The sequence below is a fragment of the Tigriopus californicus genome, chromosome 12, assembly GCF_007210705.1.
Source record: "Tigriopus californicus strain San Diego chromosome 12, Tcal_SD_v2.1, whole genome shotgun sequence".
Taxonomy (NCBI): Eukaryota; Metazoa; Arthropoda; class Copepoda; order Harpacticoida; family Harpacticidae; genus Tigriopus; species Tigriopus californicus.
Window position 1 is genome coordinate 2,846,208 of NC_081451.1, and position 16,311 is coordinate 2,862,518.

Genomic DNA, 16,311 nt, shown 5'->3' on the forward strand with positions numbered 1-16,311 from the left:
GCGGCCGTGATTACCCTGACGAGCTTTGGTGCGAGATAGGCCTTGATGACCCCTAGCTGGAAGTCGTCAGCCTCGACTTCATTCTTTGACGCCCGCCCACACTTGGCGAAGCGCCTGGTCTACTCCCTGTCCTCAAAGGGGGAAGCGGAGGCCGTAAGGGTACAGGGTTTGAGGTTGCTCATTAGCTTGAAAACCGGGTGTAAAGACAACAGTTCGGTTAAGGGCAAGGGCGCAGCCCGTGCTGCCAAAGCAACGGGGCTGCCAAGGAGAGCGGAGGCGGCGGCGTCCTTGGTGAAAAATACCGGGGTTGAGGTTGCTGGCGGGGTTATTGCTGATGAATTCCACGAATTTCTCCTCCTAGTCCTTAAGTTCCTGATACTAATTCTCGAGGAAGTTGACGTTGGGCAAGGCCCGTGTGAGTGCCTCCTGTAAAAAGGCATCCGGGCCACTCCTTGGATGCGGACACGGACTGTGACAACGCCATTGTTAAAGAGACGAGGGGGGGGGTCGTCATGTCCAAATCAACGTTCCATGGCAAGTGTGGAAGCAGGGATAAGGAAAATGAGATGCCAGATGTACGAGGAGAACAAGCCTAATCTAGAGGGCTTGTCAGAGAAGTCACTCCAACCAAGCCACTACAGACTTTGCTTAGAACACATTTCGGTAGTTGGGCAGCAGGGTGTCGGGCTGATCGACTTCTCTTGCGTTACTCAGTTTGAACCAAACCAGACAGAGGAACCACCAACTCACTGGCTCCCTGAATTCGGAGCTTAATTTTGAGAATCACGTAAAAAAATGTGTTCAAAGCCGATCCCCATCGCACACACCAGGCTGATGATATCTGATCAGTATGACGTCGAAGACGTCACGATGGAATGGAATGGGACGGGAAATACGAAGGACTCTACAGTCCCAAAAGAGGGGCCTTTGTAAAACGTCAGTTTATTTGCTTATAAGCCAGTTTCTAGAAACATTGGGTGAGTTAAGTGGATTCTTTTGATTTTGTACACTGAGCAATGGCTTTTAATGAATTTAGATGAACAAATCTTTCCTTTTTGATCTGACTTTTCTTGAGACATTGCATGAAAAAAATGCTCAAAATATTTGAGGTATTTGAAAGACAATACTTTATGAGTGCTGAAATTTTGCTGAAATTTAGTAGAATCAGAGTGATGAGCATAATATTTGTTTAAGATCGTTCCCTTTTTATGATGATAAGGTGTTTGATCCAAAAAGAGTTTCACTCAGATTCTATTAAATTCCAGCCAAATTTCAATTTCAGCACTCATAAAGCACAATAATTTGCCTTATAAGTTGAGAAAAAAAGTTGTGAAAACGCGCAAAAAGATGAAGAAATGAAAAAGCAAGTTGTAACAATGATAAAAGAATTGCTATCATGTGAAAAAGGTTGCTTTGCCCCTTAAAGTCTCTTTATTGCGTTTAATCTGGTACAAGATTGTGGCACACAATTACACTTCCTCGGCTATTCATTGCACTTCTTTCCATTACTTTGAAAACATTGTCTTTTTTTATTGCAAAATTTGATATTAGGACTCGTTTTTCGGTTCACGCAGATATTATGATATCCAGTTGATTCTCTGCTAGAGGAAATTGTTACTACTTAGGCCAATTTTCTTGACAAAATTATGCCCGGGCTTTTGGTTAGATTGCACCCATGACGGTAGGTCAAGCTCAACTGCATGAAGCTCTCTTTTTTCATGACTTTCCCACACAGAAAACAGCGTTGAATCTCATATCCACATTCGTTGGTAGACATAATATTGTAAAAAGGTGATTTTTGTTATTTCGGTTGAACTTTTTTCGCGAGGTCTTATCGTAATAAAGTACCTATGGATACTTTAAATTCTTGTACCACCATGTCGGACTGTTACACAGTAGTAAACTAGTTGAACAAGCCAAAATACAAACCTTTTCGAATCAATGTTATTTTTTTCATTGTCCTTTTTACATCTCCGCCAATTTGCCTAAGTACATCAACCTTCCCCTTTTGCATTTTTGTACCATTTGATGAGCACTATTCAAGTGAACTAGTTCAAGGATGAGCAAATGCTTCAATGCATTGTTTTCTTGGAATTAATCTCGACTGCAATCGCTTTTCAGTCAATTGTGGAGAATACATGTGCAACCCCGTTGGTGTTGACCCCTTCATGACCAATGCTGTCACTGACGCCTTTCAGTGCTGCGATGCGTTTTGCAGGGTAATTGTTGACCCAGATTCGTTGTGCATCTTTTTCGAGGGGACTTGTTCCTGCGCCGACGGTTGCGAAGACGACCCCAACGAAACGCGTGAAATTTACGTGATCGCCATGGAATGTCCATAATCAAGAAAAATGGAAGAAATGGTACACCATCAATTGGCTCAAACTTGTCGTAAGAATTGATGAAGGAGTAAATATTTGTTGCAAACTAAGAGTATACATTTGATTTAGTGCAATAGTAAAATTTACGATGTAGGTTATGTTCTTGTTATGGGGTGTGCCGACTCCGTTTTCCATCTATTAGAATAAACAAATTTGAAAATGACCTTAAAATAGATGCTCAAATTGATACATCAGAAATGAATTAACTTTAACTTGGGTTAGTGCACGTAAAAATCAATGAACAAGCATGGAAAATACGGTAATGAAATACATGGTATCATTTGGTGTCAACAAGCTCTCGTTCCTTGGCCATCAAATCTCTGTGCTTGGTATTGAACCACTTTCGTATTGGGTCAAGGACATTAGGGAATTTCTGCCTCCTCAAGATACTCAGTCACTGCAAAAGTTACTCGGTCTCATAAATTACCACCATAGATTTGTCCGACAATACTCTCACCTTGTTCATCCGCATCATCACACTTATATGTAATATGTAATATGGATAATCTTGCTTTATTGAGACTAGAGGGACTGTCTTGATTCAACGCAATGGCCTAAGTTGGCGGTCGGGGGAAAGCCGTGTCGTTTCCTCTCTTTAGAGTCCCTGTTTAAGTGCAAGTGAAGCAAAGTTGAATTAGCCTGTTGCTTCTTCACTTATTTCCAATTTCATGCCTTGCCTCAAGAGACCAGGATTAACAATTTATACAACTATGAGCAACGATGGTGTTTTTTCATGAGCATGCCATACCGCTCCGGCCAGATCCGGCCTCAACCGGGTCGAAATCTGACTGGATGGCGGACAATACGACCAGAACTGGTGACCAGTGAGGGAGTTGAGCTCTCCAAAACCGTGGGCTTGAAACGAACAATAGAAACTGAGCGGTTTTTCAAATTGATGTCTAGTAGGAAACTGATAAGTCTTCATATAACGCCATCTATCCTTTCTCTTATCTATTAACTCCCTCCCTCCCTCTATACCAATACTGGTATTTCTAGTTCCCTTTTTCCAATACCCGTTCTACCACTTCTCTTCCTGACTCCATCTTGAATATACGTACTTTTTGATATCTCAACATGGCGCAGCAGTTTTAAGGACTTTCGCCCCACTTCCATCTCAATCTCTTCGATTCTTTTGGAACACGTCCTTCCCCGGATTCGTTTGTGCCCCAACCGTCCTGACGCTCCGCACATCCTTCACGAATCTTACCCGTGGTTCAATTATTCCACCACTCACGACTCATCGTACGTTATATCATGGACTCGGCTAAACAATCACTGATCTCAAGGAGGAGCGTCTTCTCACGGCATTTCAACGCTTGCGACTCCTTCCTTTCCGATGTGGATTCGTTGGACACATCTGATTGGGATATCTCCATGGTAGAGAGGATTAATGGCCTCTTTGCCAAAGTCGAGGACTCCCTGAACACTCTGGAAGAAGTACTGGCATCGTCAAGCGGACATTTGGATGGTGAGTCATTCACCAAAGAGGATTCCCATGTCACGAAATTCTCCAAGGATGTTTCCAAGCTCCGGGAACGCATTCTCAAAACTTCCGCCTCTGTTCGTGCTCAGGCACGGCCAAGTCGACCAGATTCGTCAAGCTCCAACCACCAAAACATCTCCAAGATCAACCTTGCCCTAAAACCGGAGAAACTTTCTTCTTCGTGCACTTTGGCAGAGTTCCGTTCATGGAACACAGGTTTCACCTTGTTCTACTCGTCCAACCACATGGACACTTTCCCTCTTGGGGAACAGCGAGGCTATCTCCATTCCTGCCTCGACCTCAAACTCCAGCAGATGCTCTCCACCAAAACCAAGGATGACACTCCGATCCTGGGGAGCCAGGGATGTATTGCAGAGTTACGGAAAATTTTCGTCCAGCACATACTGCTTCTAACACGCCGATACAATTTCTTTCGATGTGATCAGCAGCCTGGAGAAAAATTCAGTGACTGGTATCTTTGTTTACAATTGGAGGGCCAGGAAGCTGAATTGGACACGATTGAAGAGGACGACCTCTATATTCTCCGATTGGTCACTGGGATTTCCGACCGCCGACTTCGTGAAGAATTCCTTCGTCAATCCGACCCCTCTCGTGATCTTCTTCACCGAACTGCAATGGCATGGGAGTCTGCAACGACCGCGGAAAGATCAATTTCAAATGATCTAACCCCAACCATGATTGCAGCCACATCCTCCTACAAACGATCAAAATCTCAATTTAAATCCAAACCTTCCAAGGAGGGTGATTGATCCATCTCTAATATTCTCCAAGGCAAATGCATAGGATGTGGAAATACCACTCACCGTGGAGGAAACTCCCGAGAGCATTGTCCAGCTCTAAACAAGACATGCAGCAAGTGCCAAAAAGCACTTTGCGTCTGTTTGTCAAGGCGGTAAAATCTGGCGTGGAAGATCTAAATCCCGGGATCGTCTATCCCAGAACACGAATCCCATCACTTCCTCCATCATCCGCGTCAACATGTTCAAGGCTCGTTCCACCCCGACCACCGTTGTCCATGTTCTTCCTCCAAGTGGCACACCTTTTACAATGGACATCTTGCCAGACACGGATGCAACAGAGTCATTGATCTCAGCTGATCTTGCCCGGACTTATGGCATCGTGATTGACACCTAGAGATCAAGTTCCATTCGAGCTGCAAACAATTCGAAAATGCGATGTTACGGTGCTGTTGATCTGATCATTAGTCGTCTGGGAAAGTACAAGGCGTCCGTGACTACTTACGTGACCCCAGATCTCCATAACCAATTTCTACTCTCTTGGCATGGGATGATCGAGCTTGGCATGATGCCCAACACCTTTCCGTTACTTCCTGAGGATGCTCATTCTAATAATCCCTTCAAATTCGATCGACCACCTTGGAGCCCTGTGGGAAAGAAATCGAAGGTGCCAACAATATGCTTATGGATCAATTCCAATCAGTTTTTGATTGTTCCCAAGAGCTTAAGCCCATGAAAGGCGACCCCATGGTCATCCATCTCCGAGATGACATTCCTTTCACGCCTACTCATGTGAACGTGGCTCGCAACATCCCCTTTGCTTACCAAGAGATGACAAAGGAAGAACTAAGGTCAATGACTTCCTCTGGAAGAGGCTCCCGAGCCCTCTCTTTGGGTCAGCCCAAACCTTGTTGTTCCCAAGCCCGATGGCTCCGTAAGACTTGTTGTGGATTTCACAGGCCTCAATAAATATGTGAAGAGGCCTATTCATCCATTTTCAACGGCCAAAGACATCATCACATCCATTCCTCCCTCATCCAAATGGTTTGTGGTTTTTGACGCCGTCAAAGGCTATTGGCAGGTCGAACTCGATAAGGATTCACGGCACCTCACAACATTCCTCACCCCTTTTGGGCGCTTCCATTATTGTCGAGCCCCAATGGGATTAAACGCGTCTGGAGACGAATTCTGTGCAAGAGGAGATCGAGCCCTCTCCGGCCTGGTTGGTGTCCGAAAAATTGTCGATGACATCCTTATCTGTGGAGAATCCAAAGAGGATCTTATTCAAAAAACCAAGGCCGTCCTTCAACGCTGTGCAGACCACAATATCACCCTCTCTAAAGCTAAGGCACAAGTTGGGTCGTCTGTCAAATTCGCTGGCTATATCATTAGTCGAGATGGTGTCAGTCCGGATCCATCCAAGGTGGCCACAATCTCCAAATTTCCAGCCCCCACCAACCTGACAGACCTTCGGTCATATTTAGGTCTGGCCAATCAATTAGGACATTTCGTTCCGGATTTGGCCCATGCCTCACAGCCACTTCGCAATCTGTTGAAGAAAGAGATGTCATTTCAGTGGCTTTCAGAGCATGAAGAGGCATTTCGAGTGCTGAAGGAAATTCTGACCAACCCCAATGGTCCAGTCTTGGCTCACTTTGATCCCACCCTCCCGACCTCCCTACTTACCGATGCTTCACGCCTCAAAGGTCTGGGATATGCCCTTCTTCAAACCCGTCCTGACGGTCATTCGAACTTGATCCCGTGCGGATCAAGATATCTGAAGGAGGCTGAAACCCGATATGCCGTGTGCGAGTTGGAAGCTCTGGCGATCCAATGGGCGATCATACTCTGTCAAATGTACCTGGCCGGCATGAACTTCACCGTTATCACGGATCATCGGCCATTACTTGGTATCTTCAAAGGGTCCAACCTGGCAGCTGTAGACAATCCACGTCTCCAACGGATTTTGATGAAAACGGCTGGATACACGTTCACCATACAATGGATTCCAGGCAAGAATCATCGGATTGCCGACACGCTCTCACGGTACCCCCTTTTCAATGATAATTCTCAGGACAATGACCCACCTTCCACGGTCGATAACTCCATTCTTCTATCCGCCGTTCAAATAGAATCCGGCTCTGATTTAGCCCTTCATTCCATCGCCTTGAATGCAAAGAATGATGCCAATTATCAGGCTGTCATAGCCACTCTTCTATCTGGTAAATCACCAAAACACTTGCCTCAATCTCATCCGGCCAAATGATTCACCAAGCAATGGGACAGCTTATCCCAAACTTGACCATAGGGGAAAAAAGGGCCGACAAAATGGGAAATCAAAGGGAGAAATAAATGACAGCTGAAAGGGAACTGATAATATGCATATGATTAGTGCTGGAAAATATTTACAACTATGCACAGGGAATGGTGCAGCGGGGAGGGGCAAGAGCCCCCGAAAATGATAAGGCATGGACGTTAACGTACGTTATCCTTGCTAGACAGCTGATTTTTTATATTGTGTCGTTGCTTTTTATTCAAGCTAGTGCTAGCATTCTCCGAGCCCTTGGGCTCACATTTTCAAAACTTGGTGCTATACCCTGCAGCGGTATTTCTTCCGGTGCTTGCCTTGCTTCGGCTGACCCTGTCTGGAGTTGTTTTTTCCCTTTTCTACAATGACGTCTAGTCCAGACAACCAATCCCACTAGGCTAACAACTACCCCTGATATGAGTAATACCCTCTTCCAATAATAGTTCGTGGGTGCTATTAGGGTCAAGTCCTCAACTGCTATAGGATTAGTTTTGTTAAGTTTGAGATTATGTATGTGGCTCAATTCTTTTTCATTCAGAAGGCTGTTGGCATTATACTCTTCCTCCGGCTGGATGAATTGCTTTTCCCTTGGTCCAAAATTCACCTGTCCCAACACTTGGTAAAAATTGGTGTTGCCTTCACATCCCTCCAGATGGGCTATGAACGTCCCTTGCAAGATCTGTTTGCTTATTTTATTGTCAGCGCATTCAAGGTATAGTGTGGCCCGTTGCGGGTGGTGAAGAAGAAATGTGACTGGATCAACTTGCACTGCTGCTGGGTATTTCCCCACAATGTCCACTCCACAAATACCTCGGTCAATCTCTCGCCCAGCCAACAAACTCGCCGCGCAATTGTCTTTAAACTGCTTCTGGAGAGTGTTAATCTTGCACAAGAATTGTTCTTTCACTCGGATGCACTTGTTGAACTCCTCTTCCGACATGCTTGTATAAAGGGTCAGCTCGTTGTTCATTGCAAAGTAAGGAGGTAATCTCAACTGAGTGATCGTTCCGTGTGTCCCGACACTAAACGGTAACGTGTGAATTTTGAATAATTCCAGCCTATTTTTCTGACTCCCTAGCGGTACGTGGATGAGAATGCTCATTGTGTATTGGTCTTCCAATATCGAGAAGGGCATTTTAGAGATGTCTTGGACGTTGTGGAGCAAAACTTCTTGCTCTTGTGTTTTCAGCTTCGCGTTCATCCTGCCAATGGCTTGAAGGAGGGCTTTCTTTGGAATTAACGTTGGATGCAGTACTTGGATAAAGAGATCCTCTACTTGGTGTATAATATCTCGATGATCTTCTACCAATTTTCCAATGATCTGATCGGTGCGGATTAAGAAGGCGTCGAGGTGTTCTTCTTGCATATTCTCGGCCATTAACCGGTGGTTCTCTAGGACGGCCTTTTCGAAGTGATTCACCTCAACTTGTTCGTCATGGACTGCCTTTTCGATCCTTTCAATGTGTCGAGCCAAAGTCTTTTCGTTGTCATACGATCCTTCGCTATGGAATAAGTGGGCAATTTCTTCTGCAGCGAACGTGAGTGCTCCCCCTATCGCAAAAGCTCCCATAGTTGCGAAAAATCGTTTCTTCCTTGGGGTCGAGGATTTTTCCGAAAAGGTTTCTAAGCGCTCGTCCTCATACTTCAGTCGTAAGTGGATTCCCTTGCATTTATCAAATGCACTGCTTAATTTAACTACAACGTTCTTCTTCCAACGGGCATCCTGGTCCTTACGTTGAGATGGTTTGGTTAGGCCTCGGATGCTCTTCTCTTGCATTTGCCTGATGATTTTGCACCATTCTTGTACTTTGTCCGTCAGATGTGTTATCTCGGTCCATTGGATCGAGAACGCGAGGTGGCCCATAGATATTCCCTTGTACGTGACCCCTAAATGCTCCATCATGTAGGGTTTTTCAATTCTGGTTATCCTTGGGCTTTTCTGCGGACTGGACCCGTTTTTCGTGATTTCATGTGTGTTTTCCATTGCTGAAGGGGGGGTAGCACTAACGTGTGAGCTCATTGCTCCTCCCAGGGTCAGTAGAATTATGATTCCCATCAGTGCAAATGCTGAGAATTTTGTTGGAGTTTTTACCGTTCTTCCTCTTCTCGTGGTTCTCTTCCCTGCGTCAGGCGCCGGCTCGTCTTCTTCTTGCACGGGGTTGCTCTTGTGGGGGGCTTCTTTTTCCTTGCTTCGACCTGGCTTCCTTCCTTGGTGTTTTTCCCGCTCTGCTTGACGGATTCCGATTTCTGGGGTGTCTTCCTCTAATTGATACACATGTTCTACTCCTTTCTTTACCAAGCTTTTCTCGTTTTGAAGAGTCACCACTCTCACTTCCCCATCTGGTCCTGGATGAACTTTGATCACTCTCGCTAATGGCCATTGTTGTTTTTTCACTTTCCCCAGGGGTTTCAGGAACACAATCTTCCCTTCCACCAATGGCGGTGATGGCTTTTCGAAAGGCCTTGGCGTTTGAAGATGGGCTAAGTATTCCTTTTTCCACCTGGCTTCAAATCGTTTCATGACCTGTTGTCGATGTTTGTACGCTTTACGGAAGGGAACTCCTTGATGGGCTCTCGTTCTAGAGGCATCGAGGTAATCGGTTTTCCAATCAGAAAATGCGCTGGGGTGAGAGGCTCGAGCGAGCTTGGGTCATCATGCAGAGCAGAGATTGGTCGGGAGTTTATAATGCCTTCAATCTGGATGAGCGCAGTTTCCAATTCTTGGTCTGCGAGCATGGCGGTGCCTATTGTTCTCCGCAAATGTGTCTTCATTGTCCTTACGAGACGTTCCCAGGCTCCTCCATGATGTGGAGTGTACGGCGGGATAAACTGCCATTGAATGTTCTTTTCTGTCAGGTTGGTCAAAAATTCTCCTGATTGCTGAAAACTCTTAGCATTGTCAGACATGAACAGCCGTGGTAGTCCCCTCCTAGCGATGAATCGGGTTATGGCCGTCAATGTCTCATCTGTGTTCAGTCTCTTGGTCATTTCCAGGTGAACAGCTCGCGTGGTCATGCAGGTAAAAAGGAGTATATACCTTTTCTCTGGGGCTCTCCCTCCCTCTTGCTTGGTAAACAATGGTCCAGCATAATCAAGGCCGGTCCTGGAGAATGGGGGGAGGAAAGTCACTCGTTGGGGAGGCAGTTGACTTGGTTGGCTTGTTGTCTGGGTGAGGCGGTCTCGGAAACACTTTGGACAATGTGCAATTGCGGTTTTAAGGGTTCTTTTTCCCCCAAAAATCCACACTTGCTGTCGAAGATGCGCTTGAAGCTGATCCAACCCACTGCAGGCCAATTCTTGGTGTTGATATTTAATGAACAATTGAACCAATTTTGGCTTGCCTGGCAGTATTGGTAGTTCGGTGGTGGGTTTATCAGCTAGAGCTAAACGCCCTCGCATACAAATGATACCTTGACGATTCACAAACAGGTTGAATTTGTGGAACCGGTGCGATCGTGGCAGTGGTTCCAACGCCGTTAATTTCCGTTTTAGCTCAGGCCACTCTTCGGTTTGCACCTGCTTTATCCATGTGTTCATTGCTGCCAAGCGGTGAGAGACTTTCCAAGGTGGGGAAGAATTGATATTGGGTAGACGGCGGACGAACTTGAGCACGTAACATATAACGTTCGCAAGGAACAAATATGAATTGAATCTTGCTGGATTTAGCACCCCAAATAGCAGTTCCTTCTCTTGCTCTATCCCTAGTGCGCACAGTTCATTCGATTGCATTGAGGCTCTGTTCTGTAGTTCCGCCCGTGTCTGCTGTTTCCACTCAGCCACGGCCTCTGGGACGGGCTTTGAATATTCCATTGGACTGACTGGTGACCACTGCTTGGTAGCTAGCTCTGGGGGCCCTTCCCTCCAGAGTTTCTGGGCTGCTGGGGTGGCCAAGCCTCTGGAGGGTACGTCGGCAGGATTGGACTTGGTGTGAACGTACCTCCAATCTGACGGATCCGTGAGCTTCTGAATTTCGGTGACGCGGTTGGATACGAACGTTTTGAGCTTTTCTGGCTTCGTGTTGATCCAATGCAGGGCAATGGTTGAGTCCGTATAGAACTTTGACAACGTCACGTGGTCCATGACATTCCGGTCTCTTTGGTGCAGAGTCGCCCCAATTCGACAAGCCATCAATTCCAGTCTCGGTAACGATAAGGCTTTGGTGGGTGCCACTTTTGCTTTAGCGAGTAACAGGGTGACCCGGATGTTATCGCCCAGAACGTAACGTATGTAGATGCAACACGCATAGGCCTTTTTTAAGGCATCACAAAACACATGCAATTCTACCATTTGTTCCCGAGTTTTGAAGCCAATGTACCTCGGGAAATACTGAGTCTGTTGAAGGGCCAAGATTTTTACTGCTTGAGTCCACTCTTCCTGTATATCCGAGGGAAGTTTATCATCCCAATCAATATTTCCCCTTTTCCATATGCTCTGCATGCATATTTTGAGAAGAATGGTTTGGGGGGCCACTAGGCCTAATGGATCAAAGATTCCTGCGATTTTCGACAACACGGTGCGCTTGGTTTCAACGGCATTGGGGTCCCACTTGGTGGCTACCGAATGGACTTGATAAACTAGCTCATCCGTGTTGGTGTGGAAGGACACGCCCAGGGCCTTGGCTTTTTGTTCATCTGGCTGGAGATGTAAGAGAGCTCTTGGGTTTAACTTCTCCTCCGGTATTGCGTTGCACACCTCTAAGCTATTCGAATAGAACTTTGTAAGTGTGAAGCTCCCCTCTTGAAGCACTTCATTGACTTGGTCAAGCTTGGTAAGGGCTTCAGCCGAGGAGTCAGCGAAGATGAACACATCGTCAACGTAAATGTAGTTCTTCAAGGTTTGACTGGCCATGGGATGGGAACTGCCATGTCGGTTGGCTAGATCTTGGATTACCGCATTGGCGAGGTATGGTGAACAAGCCAAACCGAATACTAGACTTGAGAAACGACAGACTCGCACTACTTGATTCTTCTCATCGCGCCACAGAAACCGGACATAATCTCGATCGGTTGGAGCCAGTTGTATCTGGAGAAAAATTTTCGAAATGTCTCCAGCAATAACTACTGATTTTGATCGCATTTTGATCAGGATGTCCAGAATGTCTTTCTGCAGCTTTGCCCAACCAGGGTAGATTCATTTAACGAGGCACCCTTATAGACTGCGGATGCATTGAATACTATGCAAACAGAAGTAGATAAAGATTCTTCTCTCATCACCGCTGAGTGCGGCAGGTAAAACACTTCCTTCGGTTTCCTGACTTCTTCACTTGGCACTATGTGAGCATAACCCTTCTCGAAGTACTCATTCATGGCTTCCTTATAGGCTGATGCAAATTCTTGGTTGCGTTCCCATCTTCTTTCCAAAGTCTCCAAGCATCTCAGCGCTTGCATGTAGTTATTTTCTACCTTCGGAACCCGCTCTCGGAATGGAAGTGACACTTCATAGCGCTTATTCTTCAATTGAGTGGATTTTTCAAAATGTTCCACGGCTTTTTCTTACGCTGGTGTCAATTGGCCGTCTTCTTGGTCACTAATTCCCATGGCTTCTAAGGTCCATAGTTGCTCCAAATCTTCCCCGATCGTGGTCTTGCCCATGAGAACCGTTACCACCGGCATGGCGGTCTCTTGGTCAGGTTGAAGGCTTGTTGGGCAGCGGGTACTGGTCCCCAAAACACAATGTCCAAATTTGGTGGAAATGGTACTCAAGCCTGATCCGGAGTTGGGTGTTTGTGAACTCATAAAAATTTCCCCTAAGTAATCCACACCTATGAGAAGCCCGATTGACACCTTTCCTTCCCATTTCGGACAAGCAAAATCTTGCTGTGGACAGCCACTTCCTTCCCCAACGTCGACCGTTCGAATATCTCCACATATTGTCTTTATGGTGGCTGCTTTCATATTCATCGATGATTTTTCGTTCATGATGCTGAATTCTACCATTTCATGATTCTTCTCCTCCGTAATCTTCTTCCCTAACGTCTGAATTCTCAAATTGATAGGGTTCCCCTCCAATCCAATGGCATTGGCCAATGAGCGCTTGATGAAAGAAGTTGTACACCCTGAGTCCAGCAGGGCATATGTGATTGCTGCTTTTCCCGTGGGGCCTCGAACGGTGAGTTGGAGGACTGGCAAGACGGATTCTGCTGCGGACGAATTCGAACTTGTCAACACCACGGGGTTTTGAGTGTTCTGGTTCTCGATTTCTAGATTGTTGGCCGGCTGGACATGTGGCCTCTCTCTTCTCACCGGAATTGTCTGTTGAGAGTCCAGTTGGTTCACTCGAGGTCTCCCTTGACCCTCCCTTCTAGGGCGTGGCTTGCCGTATCCATAGTTGTTACGCACATTTCCTCCATTCTGAGGCGCATTATTCTGGAATCTAGGAGGGCTGTGGTAATCGACGTGAAGCAATACATGGTGGCTATAATTGCAGATCGAGCAGCGGGGGGCGTTGCAGCTTTGGAAATGGTGTCTGCCGAGACACCTGTAGCACAAGTTATTTGTCCTAGCGATGTGCCTTCTAGTGTCAATAGAAATACTGCGGACTTTTCTACACTCGCTCACATTGGCATGCGCTCGCTCATCACAGAAGGGGCATCGATTCTCCTCCATTGTTCCCACTGCGTTGAACATCATCGTGGCTTTAGGTTCAGGCTGCCTAAATTTGCTCGGTTGAGGAGAACTGGGGAATTTGTCCGCTTTCTTCTCCTTTTTCTGTTCGGCTGTTCGAGCCCGTACCACTGGGGAATCATACAAATTTATGGATTCAATAAGGAACTGAGAAAAGTCACTGATCAGTACGGGTTCCCCACGTGTGTCCATTTTCTGGACCTTTGATTTCCACTGGAGTAGCACCTCAAGTGGAAGCTTGTGCTCGATTGGTTGGATCAAGAGGGTAGCTAGTTGACGTGAGTCTTGGTCAATCAACTTGAACAACGCCACATAACTATTAACCGCCAATAAGAGTTCAAGCAGATTCACGTTTTTCTCCTTCAATTGGTCAAGCTCTATAGTCATTTCACTCAACAAATCACGTTCCTTGCCATAAATCTGGTGGAGGTTCCCGATTGCGTCTCCATAGGTGCTGTGGGACGATGCTATTTGGAGGGCACGTCCTCTCAAGTGACGTTTCAAATATGCGAGTTTACTAGCTGAATCAAGGCCTGGATTTTTCTGATAAACGTCCTTGAAAGATGGCCACCACTCAAAAAACTTTTTCGAACTATCTCCAGAGAAGACTGGACCTACAGCTTATAGGTAGCTAGCGCCCCTAGGTGTCCTGGAACCACGGTGTCCACATCCCCCAACCATGAGTTCTTTCTGAGGGCGGAATCCACGGGCTGAGTGGGTGCTCTCATCAACGTTTATCTCGATGTAGTGCTGTCCTGACTGTTGGGATACGTAAGGTTTTTCTTGGTCTCCCACATCGACACTGGCTTTGGGCTGGGCGTGTCAGTCACTCGAAATCGAGTCGTTCTCAAGTCCGATTGAGCATCCATTGGCTGGTCTGGCACGTTTTCTACACTCTTTGTCCTGTGCGATGATTGCTCAAATCCTCTTCCCATTTTCATTTCTGCCATATCCCTTGACAATTGAGACACGGTCTTCATCACAGAAGCTAACATTGGTAGAACGCCTTCTAAGGTGGCAGGTTGGGGCCCGTCGGTATTCTTGTAGGTTTTGATAAGGTGAGATTTTCTCTCTGTTTCCGTCTGCGCTCCTACCGGTCCCACAAGGGGTGTAGGAATATCTTGATCGGTTCGTCCTCCAATAGAGTAAAGGTTTTGGTATTGTTCCTCCGTTCGCCAAAACTTGGATTGCAATTTCTTGTATGATTGAACCTCGTGTTCGCGCTCTGCGTCTAGCATTAGTTCTTGGAGCTCCTCCTGAGCCTCTTCCATCTCTCTGAACGTGTCTTCTAGACTTCTATACGCTCGCTCCAACTCCGGTGAATACCCAACATCTTGATCCACTTCATTTTGAAATTCGTCAAGCGAATCTCTAAAGGTTTTGAATATTGCATTCCGCTCCTCAATTTTTGCCTTCTTCGCGCTGCGTAGAACCATTTTTGGATCAGACATGGCCATATTCGCAGTCACTATCTCTTCTTAAAAACTCGACGATCTTGATCGAGAGAAATTCGACTGCCTGATCGAAGGGTGGGTGCTGCTGTCACGTGAACAAAATCCCCAACAGGTGGTCAATTAAATCTCTCACACAATGGATATCGGACAAGATTTATATCGCCTCTTGCTTTACGGAAGTTTTGTATTGCTCCCGGCAACGAACAATGTGTTGCATATGGGCGAGCTATATGGCTATCAATTCCAACACTATTGAGAACCAAAATCACTTCTAAACAAAATGTTTTTGATGATGGGCTAAAGAGTACTCTAACCAACACAAAATGTCCGCACTAAAGAGGGGATTATGAGGTTCTTTGTCAATGGCTTTCACTGTCAGTGTAACTCAGGGCACAGAATTCTATCTTGGAAAATCTGGAAAAAAATCCCAATGTTTGTAGGCACTCAGGGCACAGAAGTCTATCTTGGAAAATCTGGAAAAAATCCCAATGTTTGTGGTCACTCAGGGCACAGAATTCTGTCTTGTAAGCTCTGAAAACAATTCTTATATTGCCACCTGGGCAAAACAGTCAATCGTCTTGCGACACCAAACAAATTGCAAATCAAAATTTATTCACGGGAATTTAAAAACTCCCAGGTCGCGGCACCAAAAAGAAACTCTATGTTCCGTCCACCAGCCAGGGGTGAAAGGTCCTGACTTATTGAATTCCCGTGGTGAACGGAAACATGGAACTCCTGACCCAAGCACTAGGTAAAAATACCTTGATAGCTCTCAAAGATGGAGAGCACCTAGTACATGGGCTTAAATTTCTTAGACCTATCTTAAGGCCTCCGGTTATAACCCTAATCAGGGCATACAATCAATGGTTCGAGCTTTCTTTATCAGGGCCTCAAACAGTCATCAATTGACTAAGGATACAAATCGCCAGCTACCTCTACTCCCCACGGTCCCAGATCAATCTCGGTTGTCTGGCATACCTGGGCCAATCTTCAAGGCTAACTATCCTGCAAAATGTGGTCACTATCCTAGTCTACTGGGTATCTATCAAACGATGCTGATCTCTACACTTGGAGTCTAACACCCGATTCTTGCCAAATCAAAGATGAACTTCCATTGCAGTTCCATCTACTTTATTCAGTTGCTCTACATGAAAATGATAATCTACCAATCAGCTGTCTTGCTCGGGTAATGAAAGAGGGGGTAATTGCTTGGCCATGGAAGAGGGAAAACATGCATGGATAGAAACTGGTTTGATCCTACTTTTTGATGAGGGTGAGTCTTGCGTCCAACGGAGATCCACGGC

General features: G+C 46.0%; 1 protein-coding gene across 6 annotated transcripts; it reads right to left on the bottom strand.

The window, feature by feature from the left end:
• Nucleotides 1–1,501: 1,501 nt before the first annotated feature.
• LOC131892110 (uncharacterized) lies at nt 1,502–12,122 on the bottom strand. 6 transcript variants are annotated; one of them, XM_059241865.1, is made up of 7 exons: nt 6,553–12,122; nt 6,309–6,470; nt 5,955–6,171; nt 5,448–5,879; nt 4,689–5,269; nt 2,839–4,579; nt 1,502–2,778 (listed from the first exon to the last, which is right to left on the bottom strand). In XM_059241865.1, exon 1 carries the CDS (start codon nt 12,004–12,006, stop codon nt 9,448–9,450), a length of 2,559 nt encoding a protein of 852 aa, XP_059097848.1. In that variant the 5' UTR covers nt 12,007–12,122; the 3' UTR covers nt 1,502–2,778; nt 2,839–4,579; nt 4,689–5,269; nt 5,448–5,879; nt 5,955–6,171; nt 6,309–6,470; nt 6,553–9,447. The 6 variants fall into 6 exon arrangements, with proteins under 6 accessions (XP_059097848.1, XP_059097847.1, XP_059097845.1 ...); XM_059241864.1 differs by having other exon boundaries at nt 6,309–6,483; XM_059241862.1 differs by having other exon boundaries at nt 4,689–5,038; nt 5,128–5,269; nt 6,309–12,122.
• Between the last annotated feature and the right edge of the window lie 4,189 nt (nt 12,123–16,311).